This window comes from Coturnix japonica, chromosome 3 (assembly GCF_001577835.2).
Source record: "Coturnix japonica isolate 7356 chromosome 3, Coturnix japonica 2.1, whole genome shotgun sequence".
Classification (NCBI taxonomy): Eukaryota; Metazoa; Chordata; class Aves; order Galliformes; family Phasianidae; genus Coturnix; species Coturnix japonica.
In genome coordinates, this window is record NC_029518.1 from 84,817,921 (window position 1) to 84,841,575 (window position 23,655).

Genomic DNA, 23,655 nt, shown 5'->3' on the forward strand with positions numbered 1-23,655 from the left:
AAATGTATAAATTAGGTGTAAATGTAGCACAATAACTTAAAAAGCAAAACAAAAGGTTTTTTTTTATACCAGTAACTTAGAAGGAAAAAAAAATCTACCTTGTTTTGTTTGTTTTTTTTTTTCCCTTGTGTGAATATACAATGCAATACATTTATTGGTAACATGTTTCCAGAACAAATAGAAAGCAACAATCCAGAGTTAACTGATACCACTGTATTCAATTTGAGATTACACATTTCCATAATATATAATTCCAATTTGTAATTATAAATGATGTAGACTGTACATGTCGATTCCACCTTTTGGCTGCTAATATATTAAAGAACAGGAATTCTCTACACGTTTGCATTACGGGTGTGTAAGAATGTCTTGGTCTTTACTTTACACTGCATTTGTGCTAACAGAGATATCAATAAAAGGAAGCTCAGTAGGATCCGGATTTTCTAAATTCTGTCTTCAAGGCCACCACTTTGAAGAGGAATGCTCAAAACTTAAAAAAACAGAGATTGTCAAATATTTTTTAACTGAAGCACATTTGAACACTTGTACATTTGAACAGGTTTGCTGTGACTACATTTAAAGTGTGATATCACAAGATATTAAACTTAAATCATTAGCAAAAAAAAAAAAAAAGGAAAAAATATATAACTAAGTAAACTTCTACATTTTTCATAGCTGCAGTTAAATAAAGTTAGGAAAACATTAGAATGTCAATAATTTCCTTTTGTTGTTGTTGTTTTTATTTCAGTTGACAAATACGTGGTTTTACTTTCATATATTCTGGTCCTAAGCCTTGCTTTCTTCACCCATGTAAATACTACAGCTGAAATTTATGAGACAATTTACTTGAGAAAAGTAAACAAATTTGGCACACTATCGAGTAAATCATATGAATTCAAAAGGGAAAAGTTGAAAAATAACTTACAACGTGTTTAAGTTTTTAAGCCGTCTAAATTCTCCAGGCTGGATTTCTTTAATCCTATTAAATCTTAGATCTCTGCAGGAAAATAAAGAAATAAACATGTTATTAGAAACAAAACAAACAGAAATTATCTATTTTTTTCATATGAAAAGCTGAACTAAGGACAAGTTTCTGGGACCACTGTCACCATCCTCCATCCATAAATCATACCTTCGGAGGAAGGGAGAAGCAAAACAATTCCACAGCATTAGAAACAGAATTCTCCAAATACAGCCTTGGCTGCCAATGCTGAAGGCTCAGCAAGTGCTCATGAAGTATGCTCCCTTCCACAATGAAGGACCTTGTAATGGGTAACGGATGTTGAATTGTATTACAGGTGTATTACAGGTGAGAGAGAGACTCTAAGAAGAGAGAAGGATTGGAGGACAGAGGATGGTAGACAGTCTGTTCCTTGCGCTACCATTATGTTCCCTGATAAAAGAGTCCTTGCTCATCTTTCTTGCTTCAAATAAACATTTTAATTTTGAGATAAAATAATCAGAAGTTCAAAAATCCAATACTTCCAAACTGAATGTAGAATACTGAATATTTCTCAAAAGACTCAAAACAAGATCTAGCTCCTAAACAAGAGGAAACTTAAAATTTCATTATATTTCTTTAAAAAGGCCCACAATTAAAAAACAATATTTATTCAAACTAAGCACAGCTACAATGCAGAATGTCTTTTTAGACACAGTATAGATATACATTCATCCATATGGAAAGCAAATCTACTCCCTACACTGTAGGGCAGGCTTATAAATAAGCACTTCCATGAATGCAACAGACCCCTTTCCTCCATGAAGCACAATTTTGACATGTCAAATCCATTCTGCAGTATTTCACTATGGTAACTCTGGATTAGCAACATCAAGCAAAATAATTATATACTGTGCATCCCAAATCCCACCAATATGTGCTTTCTGATATTAACCTGTTGAGGTTAAATAATAAAGAATGTTTTAAGTCATAACCGTTTGCTTTCATTCTATATAAAGGTATTCATGCAGCTGCAACAAGGCACTGCACCCAAATTTTCAGTAGAGTCCAATGAACTTGGTATCAGAAACTATCCACAAGTAAAATACTTCACAGAAAGCTATGATGACAAAAATACATTCTTATACAGATTAATTACACTTAGCTTAAAGTTAACAATACAACTACACTAAGACAGGAAAAAAAGAAAAAAATCCAACAAATCGATGTTAATGTGACTAAATTTCAGAATGAAGATTTCTATACATTCCTCCAAGAGAGTGATCTTCCTTGAGAGGAAACAACACCTCTTATTGCTGAGGTTTTTTTCTTTAGGCATAAAATTCACTACAATAAAGAATGAAGCAGATTATGCAGAGAATGCTGCTCAAAATAAAGAATATACTCCCTTTTTGTTCTCTAAATCACTATAATTATTCTTCATGAGATATACCTTGTGCATAGAGGATAAAAACATTAATCACCACTGTAGATTTCTCAGTAATATATTGTTCCCAACTGTCTTAAATTCCTAATATAACAGGACAGTAAACCATGAATATGGGAAATAGAGTATACATTATGCAGATTAGTACAGCTGTTTGATATGGGTCATTTACTTATATAAAAGAAATATCCTTTAGAGGATAGTTCTGTAAAACAAATGTTCAGTTAGTCAGAGAAAAGACAGCAAATAAGATTAGTTACTGAACTGAAAGTTTGCATCATGTGGAACTCTTTAGAAATCTGCCTTAAGGTATTAAATATTTCAGAACAGTGATGGTAGAAGGAATTACTAGCTGTATTAAGTACAAAGGTGCTGGCAAGTTTGGAGAGGCTACAAATGTTCTGGAGAATGTCTGAGATGAGAAACAGTCCTCGGGAGGTGGAAATGGTTAACTAAATAGCAGTGAGACAGCAAACAAGCAGGGAGCTATCATGCTTCAAAAATATTTTGTGTTGTTGAGGTTGTGCAGTTAAGCAACAGGATGACCTTCTTCCTCCCTTTCTTTTTCAGTCTAGCTCCTGCTCAATCATTCCATCATCTTCCTTGTTACTCACAAAAGCTTGCTCCCTGTCTATTCACTTCTCTTTCACCCTCATTCTATTTTTGCAAACCAACCGTATCCCCGCTGTGCGTTGTGCTCCAGGCCTCCACAATCCTGACAGCCACCATCTTGCCACGTGGCATCAGCAGGCTGAAGCTGCAGCCCCAAGCAGCCCACCTACATTTTTACTGTCATTTTTTCACCTTCCTCATCAGTTACCATTTATCAGTGAAATAAGAAAACAAAACAAAATGAAACAAGCTATAAATGGAATATCCAATAAAAATTATGCCCTTGCAATGACAGCATGGGATTTCAGGATACTGTAATAATTTTTGGATAAAAATCCAAAACCAATTGCCATGCTTTGAGTTCTTCAGACAAACCTAGTATACCTAGCTCCTAATTCACATTATGCCTTTAACTATATAGTCCACAGTGATTACATTTACTCCTTTCAAATTTGACCTAGACTTGACACAAAAGTACATTTGGGGAAAAGTCTGCTCCTGCAATTTTCTGTATGGAATTCTCTGGGCTTATGATCCTGTTCCTAAGCATCTTTTCTTCAAGCTAGTTCTCCCTAAATGCTTTGCTAATATTATCTATCAGCACTCATTCACATACAGCATCTCAACTACATGCGGTAAAGCCTACTCCCAGGATTAATTTCCTGGCCCTGTATCAACTGCTCCATGCTAATTTGTGGGCCACAACCAGGAAACGTTTGGTTAAGCGCAGCCAAGAACGTGCCATGGAGCACGCTGCCCATCCGACACTTGGGCGCCCTGGATGCACACTGCCGTGCACTGCCTGAGGCACACAGCAGAGTGCAGCAAAGCTGGTGTGAGGGTTTTGTCATGCGATATCTCATTGTATAGCATACAACTAACTGCAAAATAAGTAGCCATAAATAAAAAAATCGGTTTCATGTGACGCAAAAAGATGAGTATTTATCTAATATGTTGAACTTTCTGAAGTTATGCCTCTCATTTACACTTTCTTTGTGATATGTAAAATTTTAAACACAAAGCATTTGTTTTCCTTTTTGCGACAAAGTGTTCGTGGTAACAAGCTGGGCTACAGGCCTTTTCATCCAGATGGAAATTAACTTTGCTCCTCATAAATCACCTGTTTGAACTAAACACGTCCATTAGTCCCTTCCCTTTTAAGGGAAGTCCATTCTTAACAATAAACTAATAACATCTGCAAATTAGCAATACAGAATAATTTTAAACAATATTTCTAATTCCACAAAAAGAAAGCTTCTAAATGTACAAATGTTAAAGAAAATTATGCAGATCTTACTGCCACATACAACCTAATTTTCCTGTGACAGCACTCACACGACTCCACAACGCCCTATTTTAGTTTGTCCTGGCAGCACACAGCAACAGAAAGTGTGAGAACTCTGTTAACACACTCTGATGTGCAAGGCAATAGTTGGGCATATAAATGCAATCTGAGTTTAGAAAAGCATTCTATAAAATAAAGCAATGAATAAATATTTAAGAGCATGAATATCACACAGAGGGATAGATATACAGTGAGCTATATAGCTTTCAAACATATTCATCCTGTACAAGGGTTGCCCATGGAGGTTGTGGATGCTTCCACCCTGGAGGCATTCAAAGGCAGGCCGGATAGGGCTTTGAGAAACCTGGTCTAGTGGGACCTATAGCAGGGTGTTGGAACTGGATGATCTTAAAGGTCCCTTCCAGCCCAAACCATTCTATGATTCCTTTACTCAACTGTAATATACCATCATTTTGCCTAATTTTTTCTTGTCCAAAAATGGAAATATCTACTTTTTGACTTAATAATATCGGATAAAATCAAGAGCACAAACTAAATACTGTTTTACACTAACATATGTTAATCTTACTCTGGAGGACTAGTTTCCAGTGCACTGTTTTAATATCTAATTAAGTATAAATCAGATTCATACCCTCGTAATAAGAAAAATTACATGGTAACCAAAAAAATTCCTCCAAAAATATGACTAACAAATTTCTCCAGAAACAGCATTCATCAAAACAGAATACAAGTACAACAAATTTACCTATGGGAAAGCAGAACAGCACACTTAAATTCAGGTTTAGATCAGCATTTATATTCATCTGTCATACAAAAAGCATCTTATTCCAGAGTTTAATTTGAAAATATTTGAATTTTGGGGGAAAACAAAAAAAGGCGGTTTGGATGAAATAGTCATATCACATGCTAAAGCTTGAAATGCACTGCTGACATATGAATGATTTTATTATATTGAATAAAAGAAAGTACTCTAACATTTCCAAATGAAATCAAGCCCTGAAACTTGATTAGCAGTGAATGAAAGTACCTCACCACTATGCCATTTCACAGGCTAACTATAGTACTTTAGCATCAATTTAGGACAGGAAGTTCTTAAATTCAATCATGTCTTAAATCAGATAGATTGCCTCAGTTCAAAAGAAGCAAAATAACCACAGAGGCAAGCTAGAAATATGGGGAACAATGCTACTGTCCTAAGTATCTTAAAAAATGAAAAAGAAATTTGGACCATACAAGTATAAGCCATACACCAAAACACTACCACAAATGTAGACACTTAAAATCTCCAGTGAAAATTATTTAAATCTAAAACTCTTCCTCTAAAAATGACTGTAAACTGTACAGTAATACAACGTTTATCACTTTAATATGATGGATTAAAAGGAAGCAATGACTTTGTTTTGATAAGAAACAGCAGGAATAAAGCAAAATGCTTCCAAATGATGATGTTCTTGCTATAATCTCTGTGAAACACATAGATATAAAAAGTCTGAAGGAGATCCAGATGCTAAAGACGTGGTATTATTTTACTCATCTGCATGATATACATTGAATCAAGAGAGAAGTGCACACCTGTTAATTGATTTTTCCCTTTAAAGAAAAAGAAACATAAGAAGTTAAATAAATACAATAATGGATAAATATCAGTAGATCTACTGGATTTAACAGGTTTTATTAATAATCTAATTTAAAGAATGACAATTGCATTGACCATTTGTTTACCCCTCTTCAGACTTTCTAAAAAACTATGAATCATCATATGCATATCACTTCACTATCAGCACATTCAAAGGAATGAAATAAGAGAAACACATTAATTTTTTTCCAACAACCGAAGATTAATTACAACCCAGCAGAAATAACCTATACCATAAATGCCAAACTACTATGTTTCTCAACACAGAACAAAAGAACTGCAAATGCCAGCAAGGCTATATTGCTTATGTCTACTTTATTCTTATTCTTTTTTTATTCAAGGTCATCCCAGCAGGAAATGAAAAACAGCCATCAGCATAGTAAAAACATTCAAACAGAGCAGAGCATGAAAATTGCACAAAAGAGGTTATATAATCAAGTCAGGGCAGTAACTGGATGATGTCAATGGCACTTTAATGCTGCTTTAACTACTGCCCTGTAAAAAAAAAAAAGTGTCACTTTGTTGAACAAACAAAGAGAAATCCACCACTTTAAAAAAATAAAACCAAAACCCACTTTCAGCTATTACAGTACTTACATTAATCCTCACTACTAGCACCATGATATTTTCTAGAATACGAAGGCATTGTTTTTGCCTGATTTTAAGATTTAACCTTAGCAATTATTTTACAAATAAAATCATGTCATTATCCTTTTCCTCTTGATTCATTTTCTGGATGAATTCTACCCAAGTCTAATTACTATATACAGTATGTGACTTCCTCTCATTTAGACTGAGATTTTATTGTATGTACATCAAAATTGAGCATGTAAAATAAAGCTGCCATGCCTAGATGGGAAAGTCTTGCACCGTAAATGGCTATTACAGTCGATAATATTTAGTATGCTATAATTTTAGTAAGAAAAGTAAGCACGAGGATCATCAATATACTGAACTCTGAAGAACTGGATGCAGAAACTTTGGCAGTACTCATTTGGATCACAAAAACATATTTACAAAAATATAAAAAAAATAAATCTGGGTGATTTTTATTTTTTTTTTACTACTATTTAAGTAATGCCAGACTGGTATGAATAGGTAAGACTTGTTAAAATTCACTCCAAGTTTATGCTTTAAAAATACATATCTTTATCAGGTGCAGTTTTGGTGAATGGAAAGCATGATCTAGCCTTCTCCAATAGCTAAGGATTTGTTTTAACTAACAATTATTTTGCCATTACAGTTGAAAGGAAAACATTTAAATGTGAATTCAGTGAAATGCAATGCAGTATTGTCTTACTAAGTCTGTAGATCCCTCTGTTGCCCTTGTTGCCAATTTTTCCAACCAGCTATGCAGAGCTTTTAATAAGACTCAAGCAGGATTTGCTGGATCAAAGTTTTGGGCAAGAATTACACATGGAAATCTTACTTTAGCATGATCTTGGCTCATTATCTTATCTACCCTCAGAGTTTTCAAAAATCATACACTCCAGAAAAACTTTACGTGGAAATTCAAAATGTTATAATTGTGCCTAACTCTCATGCTACATTTAAGGGGGGAAAAAAAGTTTTATTATTGGTAGACATAATTCTATTTGTGCATCTAACATGTAAAGGTGAAATCTATTTTTATTTCCCTCAGGCATCTATTTTATTTCTAAAACTAAATAATAAAAAAGATTGACAGTATAGTCATGACTCATAACCAATTATTTCTGACTAAATATCCCCAGCAAAGGGCTGCTTTCATGCCCCTTGTTCGTTCAGTGCCCAAGAAAATAGAGCATCATAGGTGTACATGATGCTGTGTTAACAAAAACACTTGAACAGCTTGCATCAAGCAAGGACTGAATGGATAACTGGCAGCCTGTATTGTAAAGAGATATTGCTTATTTTCAGTTTACTTCTCAATATTTACAGTTTCAAATGTACTTTTAAACTAAAAAAAGAAATAAAAACAAAAAAAAATTTACCCTCTGCAATACATTGAAGAAGATACCAAAAAAGGGAAAGTAATGAGTGCATGGAATACCAGGAGCCACTGCAACAGATGTTGCGATAATTAGTTTTACAGGTAATGGTTATCTAAACTACTACAGTGAAAATCCCCTCAAAAGTACTTTTTTAAGCTACAATCATAAACTAATCTTTTGTTTTCTTACCTACCATTTTGCTAAATGTTTTTGCATTTTTCTGTCTCAAGAGGCCACTTAAGTCTAAATTATCTCTCTGTGAAATACTGATATATTCAGAGGAAAGAACTGAAAGCCAGAAAGAAACATTATCGCCCTCAAGTTCTCACACAGGACATGTCCCAGAGGAGCTCCTGTCTTAAGACGATTATTTCTGACAGGGCTGAACCACGAGTTTGAGAAAAATATACATCTGTGATCCAAAAAGACCATCCATTAGGTTTTTGCCTGACTCGACTCATTTTGGTAGTTAACTTAGTCCACTGATAAAAATGGGTCTGATGCAGTGCTTGTGAGCTCTCAGTGAATAACATTCAGTATCTACAATGCCAGTGACCTTATAAAGAATGTCTTTTTTGATTCCTTCAGTTTAAAATGTCCTGTGATACAAGATCAATGTCAATCCAAAGAATGTGGAAAGCTGAAGAAATCACTGCAGCGAAAAATAATATCTAAACTTAAATCAAAAGCCTCTATTAATCATAAATCAACGTGCCACTCCTCCCTTTCTACTAGAAAGACTTTATCAGAACATATTTCCAACCAAGTAAATACTTTCCAATAATACAGCAATGGCCATACTGCACTCAAACATCCTCAGGGGTGTTGTTAGAATTTATCTGGATGCTGTTCTTATGGAATCCAAGGACATTTTATCAGTCATACAGAAAGCACTACTGGCTGGCACAAACAACAGAAACAAAAACACAGGTACAAGCATGCAGCTGCAGCCTGCCGCTGTCATACAAAGCGACAGCTCTTTCTTCTGCCACAGGGAAAATCCCAGGTCACCTTGCTGCAAAAGCTGCAGCTCTAGGGACTGGATTTTCTGCTTCCTGAGGCTAAGGACAGGCAGCCAGAGTAGATCAATTGCAATTTGTTTGTTCTGCCTTCGGCTCCTTGTACTCCTGGGAAGGCAAGAATGGGGAGTAACGGGGTTGCGTTAGAACTCTGATTATATTTGTCTCCTTGTTCCTCATCAGCACAGACAATCTCAGCACAAGCATCTCTGCATTCCTTTATTGAAAGGGGAAGATAAGTTCTTAGTTTCTGCCTATGAAGAGCACCATAATCTACCCTTACAAGAAAGGTTATGACCATAATACATCCAACACAATGGCTCTCTGGAAATAAAGATCATTCCCTTCTTTCTTGTTCCTCTCGGTACATCCATCCTAGCATCAACATAAAAATCATCATTAAAAAAATTAAGGCAAGTTTAGAGCTACTTGCCATATCCCCCTACTAATTTCCCACTCCCGCTTCCTAATCATTAGGGAAAAGGTTGTGTTTCAGAGCATGCAAAGAGAATAAATAAAATATTAATAGGAATTATATATTGGTTATATCAAATAAAAAGCCACTACATTTTACCTCTGATAGTAGACTCTAAGTAAAATAACTGAAACTTTATTTTCCTTTACATTATTTACTTCTTATTTACTTTATTTCTACTTTCTCTACCAAAAGTAAATTAGGATTGACTAGTTAAAAAAAATGTTGGAGTTTGGATACCTGCAAATTATAGATATGTCTGAAATTTCCAAATCAGTCTTTCTAGCCCTGTGTATGTTTCCTGTTATTTCAAATTCCAGTGGCCTCAGGAGATCACATTTACTTGTCATAAGTCAAGCACCGTGTTTCTTGCAGTTCTAATATTGCCAGGACTAAGTCAACAACTAATTAAAAGGCATTTTTTAATGTTTCTGTAATTATTTCATCATCTTCATAAAGTCCAAAAAATAGTCATGAAACAGACAAAAATGTTTTTACACGTAATTCCTAAGGCAAAGAAATTCATTTTCTGAGTACAAGTGAAGTCAATGTTCTGTTCTACAGCCACCTTCACAGTTTAATGCCATTTTAAGGTTACAATTCAAGCTGATGTTTCCATTTTGAATGTATCTGAATGTATTTCAACATACATTCTGGCTTTCATTGCCCCACTTACAAACAAGCTATAACCTCCTCAGCAGAGCCACTGGTGGGACTGCTCTTTCCCCAGATAAGTCCCTTCAAAGCTATCCAGAGCTGTCTTACTAAGGTTTTCCCTGAGATCATGACTATTTTGGTGACAAGGAGAGCAGCCTCAGGGACCAGTTCCCAGTTTCCCCCAGTGGCAGCAGTGGCTGAAGTAGTTCCTTCCCTCCTGCTCCTTTCCAGGCCATCCCCCTCCACTGGGGCTAGTACCATTGTTTGCATTCATCACAGCGTACAGAAGTCAGGAAAATGATTCAGAGGAAAGCGCTTGGTTTTTTGTCCCTTATTTTCCAGCTATTTTTGCAAAGTGACAGAGAAGACAATGGAGAGAAATGAGAAACTACAGCTGGCAGCCAGCACCAAAAAAGAACATAAGAACCTCTCATAGGGTGTTTCTGTGGTGGTGGTAAGGTGTTTCTCTTCTTGAATTTGTTTATGGTTTGGTTTCGCTTTTAAACATAAAAAGGTATAATCCCTATTTTATAAACTAATAATGTGGCAAAAGTTCCCCGACCACTCAAGAAGGGTGAAATAAATCACACAGGTACATACCATCATTAACAGATTAAATAGAAGAGCAACTTAAATATATTAGATTTACAATTTTCTGTTAATATTCACTATAAATATCTCAAAATAAATATATACATATGGATGTTCATGAGTACTGTCTGCTGAGAAACATTTAAAAAAACATAGTTGCAGTAATAGCACATACTCACTAATCACTTCTCAGCTATGAGTCATAGATCCTTAATAAGTTGTTGCCATTCAAAACTGTATTTTAACACCTCTTGGTAATGTATAATTGGCCAATATTTCCACAAGTACTAAAAAACTGTTGTAAAGTTGAGTGAAAAAAAAATAAAAAAATAAAATATTTCCTGTAAGGATTATATGCAAAATAATAATAAACAATAATAAATAAATAATAATTACCTGGAACAAGCAAACAACCAACCAAACATAAAACCCCCTAGACTCATGCTGAAATATAATTTTGGTAAGGCCAGGGCAGTCAGAATGACAAACACATCCTTTAAGCCAGAGGCATACAGATGCCAATTTAAAACTGGGATTTCCAAAGTGCTTAGGATGTCTAAGTAGAATTCAAGATGTTGAAGAGTCCAAGCCACAAACCTAGCCCTCAACCTCTCAAGAGCACAAACTTCTGCTGATGAAAGTTTCCTCAGGCAACAGACACTACAGCAGTGCTGCGGGTGCAGTCTCTCATCCTCAGGCACTGCCTGCTCATACCCTTGCCCTGGTCTCCAGAGGGGAAGATCCTTCCTGTGTCCTGTCAGTAGACCTAGAGATAGCACTATGCTGAATGGGCATTTGAGGTCCCATCCACTTAAGAGTTGCTACTCTGCAGTTAAAAACAGCAGACTCGCTACCACGTTTGGCCCCACTTTGTCAGAGTACCCCTCAGTTGCCATCTGTGAATTGGCAACAAAACGTTGCCTAGAAGCTTCAGCCTCTACTGCCATACCACCAACATCATAAAACAGGAGGCATTATTTCAGAGTGACCATCGTATCTGCCTACCTCTTTTATCTGTTCTCTGAGTGTTGTTCACATTTTAAGTTCATTGAAAATAGAAAACTTTCCCAGTGCTGTCAGTAAAGTGCTTCAAGTGATTTAACTTACTGCTGGAACATTCAGGAAGCAGAATAATCTGAGTTTTACAGACCTGCTTTAAGCAAAGCATAGTGGATGTCTGTACAAAGAAAGGTCTTCACAGAAAGCCTGTGAGTAATCAGCTATGCCTTCAATCTACACATAATGTTAGCATTAGCTATAAACTAAAGTCTAATGAGTGACTATTTTAATTGATTTGCTTCAGCTGAGTACCCTATATGAGTGCTATTGCATTTACTTAGTCTTCACCTAGGCCAATAAAATTAAATCGGCAAGTTAATGAATTCAATCTGGCCAGAGCAAATCACCTTCTCCTACAACCACACTGCTCCCACTGCTCTTGAGGCCCTGTCACAGCTCTACATTTCTTGAAATCAAACATCTGGGTCTTTCCATATGGAAACAGAGAACGTCACCTAGGTCAAAGAACTGAATTTTATGTTTCAGTTCACGTCTTGAAAAAACACCCTAAAATACTCCTATCTCTCAAGTTTCTCAGAGAACATTTATCAAAATGACAAACAAAACCTTTTTTTCATGAACTCAAATAACTATCTCCAAACAAAAGAGTGACAAAATATCCCTTAAAAGGCAGCCTCCCAGCAGCAACTTGTCACTGTGTGCTTTTCATACACACAATGCCATACTACCACACTGACCCTCTAGCTTTTTACATTATCTGAGCAAGGTACACAGGAGACATAAAGTATTCATTCTGCTTTTAGACTGGCTCTCTAGAGTTATCACTGCACCAGACCACACACTTTCAATAAGGAAAAAAAAAATTCTTGCCCACTTTCAAAACATTACAAGACTTTGACCCAGACACACTTTAAAGTTTAGAATATTGATGACAGATTAATTGAATCATATTGATGACAGACATATTGAAACGGTCATTAAATAGATTGCAACATCCAACATCAAAAAGTGTGACTTTACATTCAAGTGGCCACTCAAAACCATGGAAAGACAAAATATTTACCATCTGTAGAACAAGGTGGACCTTGGACAGAGGCTGTAAGCTTCTGTCAGGTGCTGGAACAGGCTGCCCAGAGAGCTGGTAGAGTGACTGTGCCTGGAGGTGCTCAAGGAATATTTAGATGTTGTATTGAGTTTAGTGGGAAAATACTGGTGGTAGGTGGATGGTTGGACTGGAGGATCTCAGAGGTCTTTTCCAAGCTTGTTGATTCTGTGGTTCTGAATTTAACTGTGTTGAGAAGTCTGAAAACCTGTACTGCATTTCACGCAGTCACAGATGCTTGCACTTGCCTGAAGATACACCAAACAAGTACAGACTCAGTCATGCTATATTTTATCTCCTATAAGGGAAACCCAAAGCCAAACAGCTAGCAGGAGCTGAAACCAGCAGTCTGGCTAACACACTGCTGACATTTAGCAGTCACCATTCTGCTTGCCAAAAGTAGTTATTACTCTTAAGGTAATGCCATGTACAAAGTATTATTGTTTTCATTTTTCAGAGCAGCCAGGCAGTAAGCAGTGTTGTAATAGGTGATGTAAGGGGAAAGAATGCTGAAAATTTTCAGAAAGATCTGGGGAGTGGTAATTGGAAAGAGAATAAAAGATCTGAAAATCCAAACAACAACAGATCATACCAGAAAAGGGAGCCATGTCATCACCATTACAACCAATTTTGGAGTTCAATTAATATAGATGTTTTTTTACTTAGGGAAACTCAGGAGAAAACCAAAACAGAACATTGCACTGTACCAAACTTTACTGCATTCATTCTAGAAGCTTTAACAGGGTATAAGAAGCCGTGCCAGGCACTGCCCAAACACTTAAGTATCCTAATCATTGCTACAAGTAACTAGTACACACATCTAGATTAAACAAAAGGGGGTGAAGCTGAGAGCACACACCAATCTCTCTCTGTCTTTCTCATGAGATGTAACACTCCTTGTTATTTGCAATAAATCAAACTTGCATTCAGTTTTATTTTTAAAAGACTCAATTGACTCTCATTAGCAACAGTAATAACTCCATACCAAAAATAAACAGAAAAAAAAAAAAAAAAAAAAAAAGTCAAATCTGGCAGCCAGATAAGTGAAGGAAGCAAAAGGAAATATTTGAGTCATTCTATTCCAGCTCAGCCAGCCTTCATTGCACCATCTCTCTGGATTGCCTTGAAACTCTGCCCATATTTGCAGTAATAAAGTGAAGTTATTTTTGTTTTGTTTTCATCAAATCCAAATGGAACAAATGATTGACAGTTTGGCTCAGTTGCTTCTGCTTTACTATGTGTATATACGCATACACACAGATACACGCTGTATGTGTAGCATGTACAAGCACAAATAAAACACATGCACACAAGACTTTAAAGTATGAACTGACTTTTTATACATAAAATTCTCTTACCCTGTGTGTTACAGCTTTTAAATGCCTCCTTATAAATGGACCTTTTTCTGTAAGGTGAAGAATTACTGTACACACATAGTTCAACTTGCTGGAATGAGACTCAGTAAATGTCTAAGTTCAGAAAGACTCAGAAGCCTGAGCAGTACTCAGGAATATAAAGCTAACCATAAGGTCACATTTGCAAGTTGAGAGTGTTCAAAATATTTGATCACAAAAGAAGTGGGAAAACTCAGAAATATGGATCCAACAACAAGTAATTGAAAAAAATACCATTCCGAGAGACAAATCAGGATGAGTGAAAATTTACAGTTCATTTCTCCATTGTTTAAAGTAAGATCGGGGCCTGAAAACATTAATAGAATATTTTTATTTTACACAATATGCAAAACAAAAATGTCCTGTAAAAGGATATTTTGTAATTCAAATAATAAAAAATGATGCAATTTTGCACACTGCACACTATTTCTCTTTGTTACTTTTTGAATAATTGTTATCTGCTGTTTTTCATAATAGCAAGAGCAATTTCTCCTATTATACTATGTCATCCTTCTTTCCATGCTTCCTTCTATCTTTACCTCTTCCTTATCAGCTATATTTTCTGCTTTATTTTCTGCGAGGCTTCTGTCCTTTTAATTTAAACCTAGTTTCTTTACAAGCTAATCTATGAACACACATCGACATCTTAACTTTTATTTAAAATCCAAATGATGAAGTTACATACATAAATGATACAAAATTGCACCGGGGGAGGGTCAGACTCAGCGTAAGGAAATATTTCTCTATTCTGAGGGTGGTTATACACTAGACCAGAATTCCAAGAGAGGTGGTTCGTGCCCCGTGCCTGTCAGTGCTCAAGAGGCCTTTGGACCTCAGTAGTAAGTTTTAACATTCAGGTTGCCCTGGAGTGGTCAGACAGTTGGATGCAATGATCTTTGAAGCTCCTGTTCAACTGAACTATTCAATAATCTCCTGCTGGCAAATGATACTCCCTTCTCTTCTCTTAATGAATACTGACATCACCTGGGAGAGAAGTCAGTAAAATCTACTCAGAAAAATGGTGGAGGTTGGAATATTTATTCATCGTGATTTCTCTTAGGCATGTGTTTACTACAATGTTAGATGAAACTCACTTCTATCCACGAGTCTCAGATACAGACACTCCTGATGATACAAGAGATAGGCATCTCCCTGTTGTTTTTCTATCAGTCTTCTTTGGGAATTAGGGCAAAAAGAGTATGTTAACTCAAGTCCAAGCATTCATTTCTTACTCTTTCCAATGACTAACTAATCCCATGTTTATCCCTGCTACTCATAAATTTCTTATTCTTTTCAATGTCCCTCGTGCCTGAAGATTCCCCAAAGCAATGGTGAAAAATAATACAATTCATCTCTTTTAATTTTGTTGTTTGGAAAAACTGAGTAGCAACTGAAGCACTGAAGTTAACAGTCAGAAGAACTGGGAAAACAAAAACATTTAAAACTGTGGGTTTTCAACTGGGATTTTCAATTGTGGGTTTAGACAGCAACACCGATCCACACATCTAGATTCATAGTTTTCTAAAAAGCTTTGGTAGAACAAGTGAAAAAGCTTTAGGATAACCACAGACCAAACTCCCAGTGACAATTTTTTGAAGCAGCTATTTGAAGCAAATATTTTACACAATCCAGATAATCATATAAGAAGATACTGGCAGCAAATGGTAAATTTTCATTGTAAAACGAAGTCACCTGCAGAGTTCCAGTTATCTGTAGCAAGTTCTGTACTGTTCAATATATTCAGAAGTAAAAGAGAGATGAACAATGAGACGACGAAGTTCTCCTTTTGACATTAATTTATTTTCACAAAGTCTGACTAGGAACGCCTGCCATTAGTTCAGAAATTAAAACGTAGGCCTAATGCACATAAATATAAAGTAACCTAGATGGAGAAAACAATGCAAGCTTGGCAAATAGAAGGATGAGGCTAGAATTCATCATTGCTAATTATTGTCAATAATTAGCTACATCTGATGATTCAATGAAAACAACAGTGCAAGAAATGAATATAGGATGCTGAGAATTACTAGGAAAGGAACAGAAAACAAAAACAAACCTTCACAAAGCTGCTCTATAATCCCCATTAACTCACATACCAGACATCTCCATGCAAACACAGCAGAAAGTTATAATTTCACCACCTCAAAACACAGTGGAGAGGGGAAGGGGAAGTTCAGATAATGAAAGCTAGGGAACGTTGACCTTTCAGTAACAAGAGTTTTCTGTTTTGAAAACAGGTTGGCACTGAGACAATGGAAAGGGACTGAATATTCACTGTCTTTCCCAACAGAAAAAAAAAACCAGAATCATAAAAATTGGAAAAGACTTTCAAGATCATCAAGTCCAATCATTAACACAATCTATTGAGGCAAGTCACCAACCATGACCTGTAGTGCCATGTCCACAAATCTCTTAAATAAATACCTCCAGGGTGACTACCATTTCCCTGGGCAGCCTGCTCCAACACCTAACCACGCCCTCCACAGAGAAATTCTTCATAACATCCAATTTAATCTCTCCTGGGACAACCTGAAGTCATTTCCTTGTGTCCCATCACTTGTGACCTGAGGAATGACATCAGTGCCAATCTCACTGCAACCTCCTTTCAGCAGTTGTAGATAGCAATGAGGTCCCTCTTCCGCCTCATCTTCTGCAGACTAAACAACCTCAATACCCCCAACTATTCCTTTCAAGTCTCCATTTATCAGCTTTATTGCTCTTCTCTGCACATGCTTGAGCAACTCAGTGTCTTTGTAGTGAGGGTCCCCTATTCCGGCTGGCTAAGCTACTTCTGATGCAGGCCAGGATGACATTGGCATGATCCATTGGTTCATGTTCAAAGCTGAGAGACACCAAGTGAGGCAAGCAACCTGGAGGCATCACACGTTAGAAGACAACAGTTTACACTCTGCAGTTTGCATAGCATTCTTTAACACCAAAAGCAAAGACAGGTAACAGCTCAGTTAGTTGAAAAGAGGCTAAACAATTTGTGGAGAAGAAATCCATCAAGATTTTCATGTACTACTGAAATTGTCTTTAGCTGAAAAATCCATTACCTGCAGATTAATTATAGGAATGAACCACTACACAATTGCTCTGTGCTACCTGCCTTTTTACAGACTGTACATTCAGTAGCCCTAAAAGAGCAGGTACTAGGACAAATGGATCGTTTGTTATACTCTCTTTGGGCATCTGTCCATTAAAAATATATGTGTTTAACATTTTAATATTCAAACGAAATATATTTACTAGTCATAAATATATTGTAGTAAAAAAGATGGAAACCAAAAATTGTATTTATTAACTGCAATATAATACAATGTATTCCTCAGGTGACATTGTATTAAATTAAATATACAGTAAGATACTTGCAGGAAATGATGGATATGATTTTACCCCATATTCTTCCCCCCAATCTTAAACAGAGAACTTGACAAAGGTTACCTCGGACATCTAAAATGGCTGTGGATCCCTAAGTAAAGACACATAAATGTAGATATTTTAATCTTAAACTGAATCTGAAGTCAGTAATAAAATTCCTATGAACAACTTTATTGAAAGGATCTTATACCATTCCCTTGCTTTGAGTAATTCAAGGAAATTGTTGTTGGTGACTCATGGCATCTCATGCAGCTCATGGCCTGGTCTAGAGTCTGACAAGATCTATGTCTGCATTCAGCTATTCTCAAACACTTCAAGGAAATCACCAGTATATATTTTTTTATTTTTATTTTTATTTTTTTTAACAGTAAGTATACATAGACCACCATGTTTTAAATGAAATCCGAAACCAGAGGCATATCTTTCATCTTTGTACTATGCATAAATTGATACTCAGCAGCCAAGTGATTGATCTTACTCATAGCCCCAATTTGAGACTACAGCTCTTCGTCCCTCAGGGCATCAAGGTGTAATTATTTGCTCTCAATTCCTTAGTCTAATGAAAGTTCTCTAAATGGTTTTCAAAGATCTGATTGGAAGCAAGAATCTGACATTTCTGAGATAAGAATGACATGAAGTTTTGCTGACTGATAATGCACCACTTGCAAACAAGTAGTACACATCATTCTGCTGTAATAGCTCAAAGATTCCTGCACTGACAGAAATTATACATATTGCCTATTTCTTTTCCCCAAATGCCTCTATTAGGAGACATAATGTAATCAACAAATCAATATAAAAATGCCATTAAGTTTCCATTACCCTTATCTCTTTGGTAATTCATTTACACTCCAGATGTATGTGATTGGAGAAATATGGTTTGGTTTTCTGTATCTTTCCAATTGTATTAAGGCATGTGTTCTTGAAAAGAATGGATTTCACTAGCACTCTGAATACACAGGAACTGATTCCACAGAAATTATCACATTACTCTGAAGCATTACTGTACTGTTTAGAAACTCTGGATGAAATTTAAAAAGTAATTCCCCTTTTCCCTTTGGATGAATCCTTGACATTTATACTACAAGATGGAAGTCAAAAAAAGGAAAAAGTTTCCAATTTGTATGCGGGTCACTCCAAAAGTAATGCCTCCTATTTATTTCCATGAAAACTACAATAGATACAAAGAGTAGAAACAGTAACACTGTTTCACAGAGCAAATTCTCAGCTACAAAATACTGCTTTTCAACACAGTCACCACCATTAGCCTATTCACAGAGATGAGATGAATGAGACGCTCTTCATTATATGGTGCGACATCTGTGCACATCTGTCCAGAATGGCTTGCTTTTCACATCACTATCATCACTGCTGAAACGCACCAGCCACCACCTCACTGTGCTCAAATTGACCATTTGCTCCATATAAACATGCAGCAAGCTTCATTAAGGGTCAGTGGGTGCCATTTTTTTCCATGCGGAGGAATCCAGTTACATACCTTTGCTTCACATGCACTTCTGTGTCAGAATCCATTTTGTCTGACCTCCCTTGTGGGGCCATCTGTCACATGTTAACAAAATGTAACAGAATATTGTTGGGAAGGTTCAGCCTCTACTGCCACACTACCAACATAAACTTTTGATGTCATGCACCAACATCACAAAATAGGAGGCATTACTTACAAAGCAGTCCTCATAGAATGTGTAAACTATCCAAATTGTAGAATATGTTGAAACTGTGTGACCAAAAGCATGGTGTAACAAGTGTCGCTGAGATTGCTGCCTTCAACTCAACTTCAGTGACTCCCTTCAATAGGAACTCACCCAGAATGATTACAATTGAAGAAGTCCTACAAGACTCTGATCACTTAAAACTGCACTTGCTTATTCAAAAGTGAGTTCTTCTGTTATGCTGTTCACGACAGACACAGGAGAGAGTCAAAGTAGCAATTATATTTAGCAAACACTATTACAAGTGACTTGTCTGGAATTGCGTTTTCCTTTTCTGTAATTTGTATGTCATCCTTAGTGCAGATCAAACCCACTTCCTTTTGTTACAAATGCTTTTGGTCAATTCTTACCTGCTTACTATGTAAGTGAGGTTCTATTCTTATTCAGTCTTTGAGCCTCAACTAGAGGGAATTCAATCATGCTCATAGAGCTAGCAAAAAAAAAAATGAATGAGAGAGTATCCAAGTGCTGCCAAGTGAAACTTTGGACAAATTTCAGTACTGGTCAAGTATGTGTACCCACACTTGTGGACAGGTTTGGCTTTTGGTCCTGTTGAGACAAGATGCAAATACTAACATATTGCTTCAACACTCAAAGGTCTCCTGTGAGAATTACAAATACGATGAGCTAGAAATGGCTGTTAAACCCACAAGGGATTTCTGTGTTTAAAATATCTTTAGGTCCTGGAACAGGCTGCCCAGGGAGGTTGTGGATGCCCCGTCCTTGGAGGTGTTCAAGACCAGGTTGGACAGGGCTCTGGGCAACCTGATCTAGTAAATGTGTATGTTTGGTGGCCCTGCCAGGCAGGGGGATTGGAACTACATGATCCTTGAGGTCCCTTCCAGCCCGGGTCATTCTGTGATTCTGTGAAAAGAGGACAGCAGCAGTTCTATACCCAGAATTTTACATTCCTCGACCACTTCAGTGTTCTCATACATACAACAATTTCTGTGGGTACACCAGTACTCACAGATAGAGATTAAAGGAACCTTCCACAACAGCACTGAAGGCATGAAGTGGTCTGCAGTCAGTTCTGGAGATGAGGCTTCCCTCTCAAGGAAAAATCAGCTTAAGGCCAAGGCTGGATAGGGCAACACGATCTACCAGTCTGCAACCCTGCCCACAGCTGTAGATTGGAACTAGATGATCTTCGAGGTCCCTTCCAACTCAATCCATTCTATGATTGTATCATTGGGATCCTAGAGCTCCTGCTACAAAAAGGATCACATCTTCTACACACAGGAGAAGTCCTCTCACGCCAGGTGAAATCACATGCTCATGCAAGATGCCATGAGCACTTCTGAAGCTGCAAGAAGCCCCTGCACAGAAGAAATCTAAGCCATGGATCCCAGCCTGCAGCAAAGAAGGGGATGTGCCAAAAAGTGGGGGAAGCAGGAAGAGTGAGAAAATGTACAGCCAGGAGTAACACTGGCAAGGTCAGCAACCAGCAATGTTATAAGCAGTTTTCAAAAGCGAGCCTGGGATTATGAGTAGACATTTTTGATATGTGGGGGAAAAACATTTGGCTGCACTGTTGTTCTGGCCCCACGCTGTTTTAATCCATAGAAAAAAATTATATGTGAAGTAGACCGAAGTCAACTCTGCTTCCAAAAATGCAATAGCTTTCAGAACCAAGGTTTGGAAAAACACAAAATAAATATATGTTTATAAACAAGACCGCACAGCAATGTTGTTACAACATTACGTCACAGGTAACCTGAGTCTTAAGAAAGAAATAAAGCACACACAAATATGGAATTTACAAACATCCAAAAAATGGGCTTAATCCATTAGTAACTGACAATCAAACTGGCACTGAAATACATACTCTTGATTTCACGCTTTTTTAAGTTTTCTTTTTTAAAGAAACTGCAGTTCCACAAAGCAGTAAGGTAAATATGGTCATTACACCACTTGGTAAATCAGTGAGCACTTCGGACAGATGCCATACTTCCTAGAACCAAAGGTAAGCAGTTCATAGCGTAGGCAAGCATGTTTACATACAATCATAGAATGATACCACAGAACAGCTTGGGTTGGAGGGAATCTTAAAGCCCACCCAATTCCAACCCCCTGCTCTGAACAGAGTTGCCATCCACTAAATCAGGTTGCCAAGGGCCACGTCTAACCTGGCCATGCTTGTGGCTAAAGAAGTTTTATCAGTGTTCTTTGTCCAAGAGATACATGCTGCCTGATTATCTTCCACTTCATCTCCTCCCCACTCCCATCCAGCAGAGCCCTAACAGAAGGAGTAACTTCATGTTTATAAAAGCTGTACTACTGAAGACTTCAGCTTATTTATAGCTGTCCCTTGACAGCTGCTGAAGAAAGGAAAATACCAATACCTAGATGAAAAGGCCCCATTACATTATGAAGAACAATGATCACCCACAGCCTACTTTGAGAATCACTGTTCTTCATCAAGCTGAAAAATAACTCCATAACTTCTTTCTGATTACTTCTGCTGCATTGCAGGAAGTACTATGCGAGAATGACCACTCTGATTTGGGATAGCAGACAATCTGATATATTAGCGGGGTTAGAAGAGTATAATGCTCACATTGTTCATACATTCTGCTCTGAGTCACTGCAAGATTATAAATACCCACCGTAAGGGGAGCTCCGCCCTGGCCAAAGCCATCAAACACTTTGTGCCACTGCAGCTCTTCTATCTCTCACTACCTCTAATGTGAAACAAAAGTTTCCCCTCAATACTCTAAAGTTCACAATTTGTATATATGTATCTTTAATTTATTTTTAACTTATTTAAGATTATTTGGACAACTACTTTTACATGGTTTCCTGTAATCTCCAGGCAGAAGGTGTTCTGTGAATGTACTTTATTTCAAATGTAAGAAACATTAACCACCCACTTCCTGAATTGTTCCCTAAAAGGCTTACAAGCGCTGCCGGACCGATCGGGCTCTGCCAAAAGGACAAGCTCCTTGCCAAGGAGGAACTCAGTTAATGTTAAATGACTGTACACCTCACATTAAACAACACTTGGAAGCTGAAACACACCGAGGCTTTATGGATCCCCTTTGAAAATACCTGACAAAATCAAAACTCCATTTATTACAGGAGGCCCAGCAAGAAGATTCCCAGGGCCAAGCACTGCTCAGCTTGCACGAGTACATGTGCGCAGGGATGGGCAGGGCTGGTGCCAGGAGCTCTGACTGCAGCAACAGCACAGGAGTGGGTCAGCAGAACAAACCCTTCCCTTGACAGGAACCTGCACGCAATGCTTCCTTAGAACTTTGTGTTTATTGTCAAGGGGGGAAAAAAACGGCTGGGAAGGTGACTGTCTCAATAAAACCAATGCGAGTGCTGAGTTTCAGCAGCGCCAAATCTTACAGCCAACAGAACCACAGCCACCGAATACCTTGGGTTGGAAGGGACCTCAAAGATCGTCTAGTTTCAACTTCCTGCCGCAATCCCGCTCCCAAGAGCCGAGCCCTGACCCTGCAGAGGACCGGATGGGCACTTCAGCTGACAGTTCAGTCCCTCCTGCTTAAAGCACAGGACCGCACGGTCCGTAGGGTTGCACGTCCTCAAGTTCGGTAGTGTCTCGAAGCGGGCAAGGCCAACATTTGAATCCCGGTTTGCTCCTATATGGACACCACGCCTCCGCAGCGAGCGGAGAGCCCTCATCCACCCGTCCCGTCGGTTCCCCTCTTGCCAAACCCTCCCTCCGCAGCCTCCGGGAGCTCCGGGCCGAGAACTCCGCAGCGGGGCCGAGCCCCCTCCCCCGGCTGCAAACAAAGGGCCGAGGCTCCACCACCGCCCCGAGTGCTTCCCCTCCCCGCCAGGTATCCCCTCCCGATCCCGGTAACTCACAGGATGGTGGTCTGCGGCGACACGGCGGGCACGCTCTCCAGCATCAGATGCATGCAGCGCACGGTGCTGCGGAAGCAGAGGCAACGGCTGGGGCACCATACGCTCCCGCGCTGCGGAGGGGGCTGCGCGGAGGCGGAGGGGGCGAGCCCCGCGCTGCTCAGGAGCAGGAGCAGCAGGCAGAGCCCGGGGGGGGCCATGCTGAGCGGACGGGGGAGGAGGAGGAGGAGGAAGTGGAGGAGGAGGAAGGGGTCCGGCAGCAGCTCCGCGCCGCGGCTGCCGCTGTGCTCGGCGGCGGCGGGGCGCTCCCCTGCCCCGCGCAGGCTGGAGGAGGAGGAGGGGACGGCGGTGGGACCGCCCCGGCCGGCTCCAGACTGGGAGCCGCCCCGCAGCCCCGAGCTGGAAGCAGAGCTGAGCACCGAGATCACGGGGAGGTGACCCTTGGGGGACTAAGGGGGGAGTGGGAGGGTAGGAGGGAAAGGAGAGGAAGGGGGGAGAAAATGGGAAAGGGAAAGAAAAGAAAGGGAGAAGGCAGATG

The 23,655-nt window shown here is 38.4% G+C and overlaps 1 protein-coding gene across 1 annotated transcript in view; it reads right to left on the minus strand.

The window, feature by feature from the left end:
- The window catches only part of PXDN (peroxidasin), a 71,046-nt gene extending 47,595 nt beyond the window's left edge, over positions 1–23,451 (minus strand). The window contains exons 1-2 of the mRNA XM_015859355.2: positions 23,121–23,451; positions 926–997 (exon numbers count right to left, since the gene is read on the minus strand). Coding sequence (XP_015714841.1) covers positions 926–997; positions 23,121–23,317 — 269 coding nt within the window. The 5' untranslated portion in view covers positions 23,318–23,451. The remainder of the gene's footprint in view (positions 1–925; positions 998–23,120) is intronic.
- Positions 23,452–23,655: the final 204 nt, after the last annotated feature.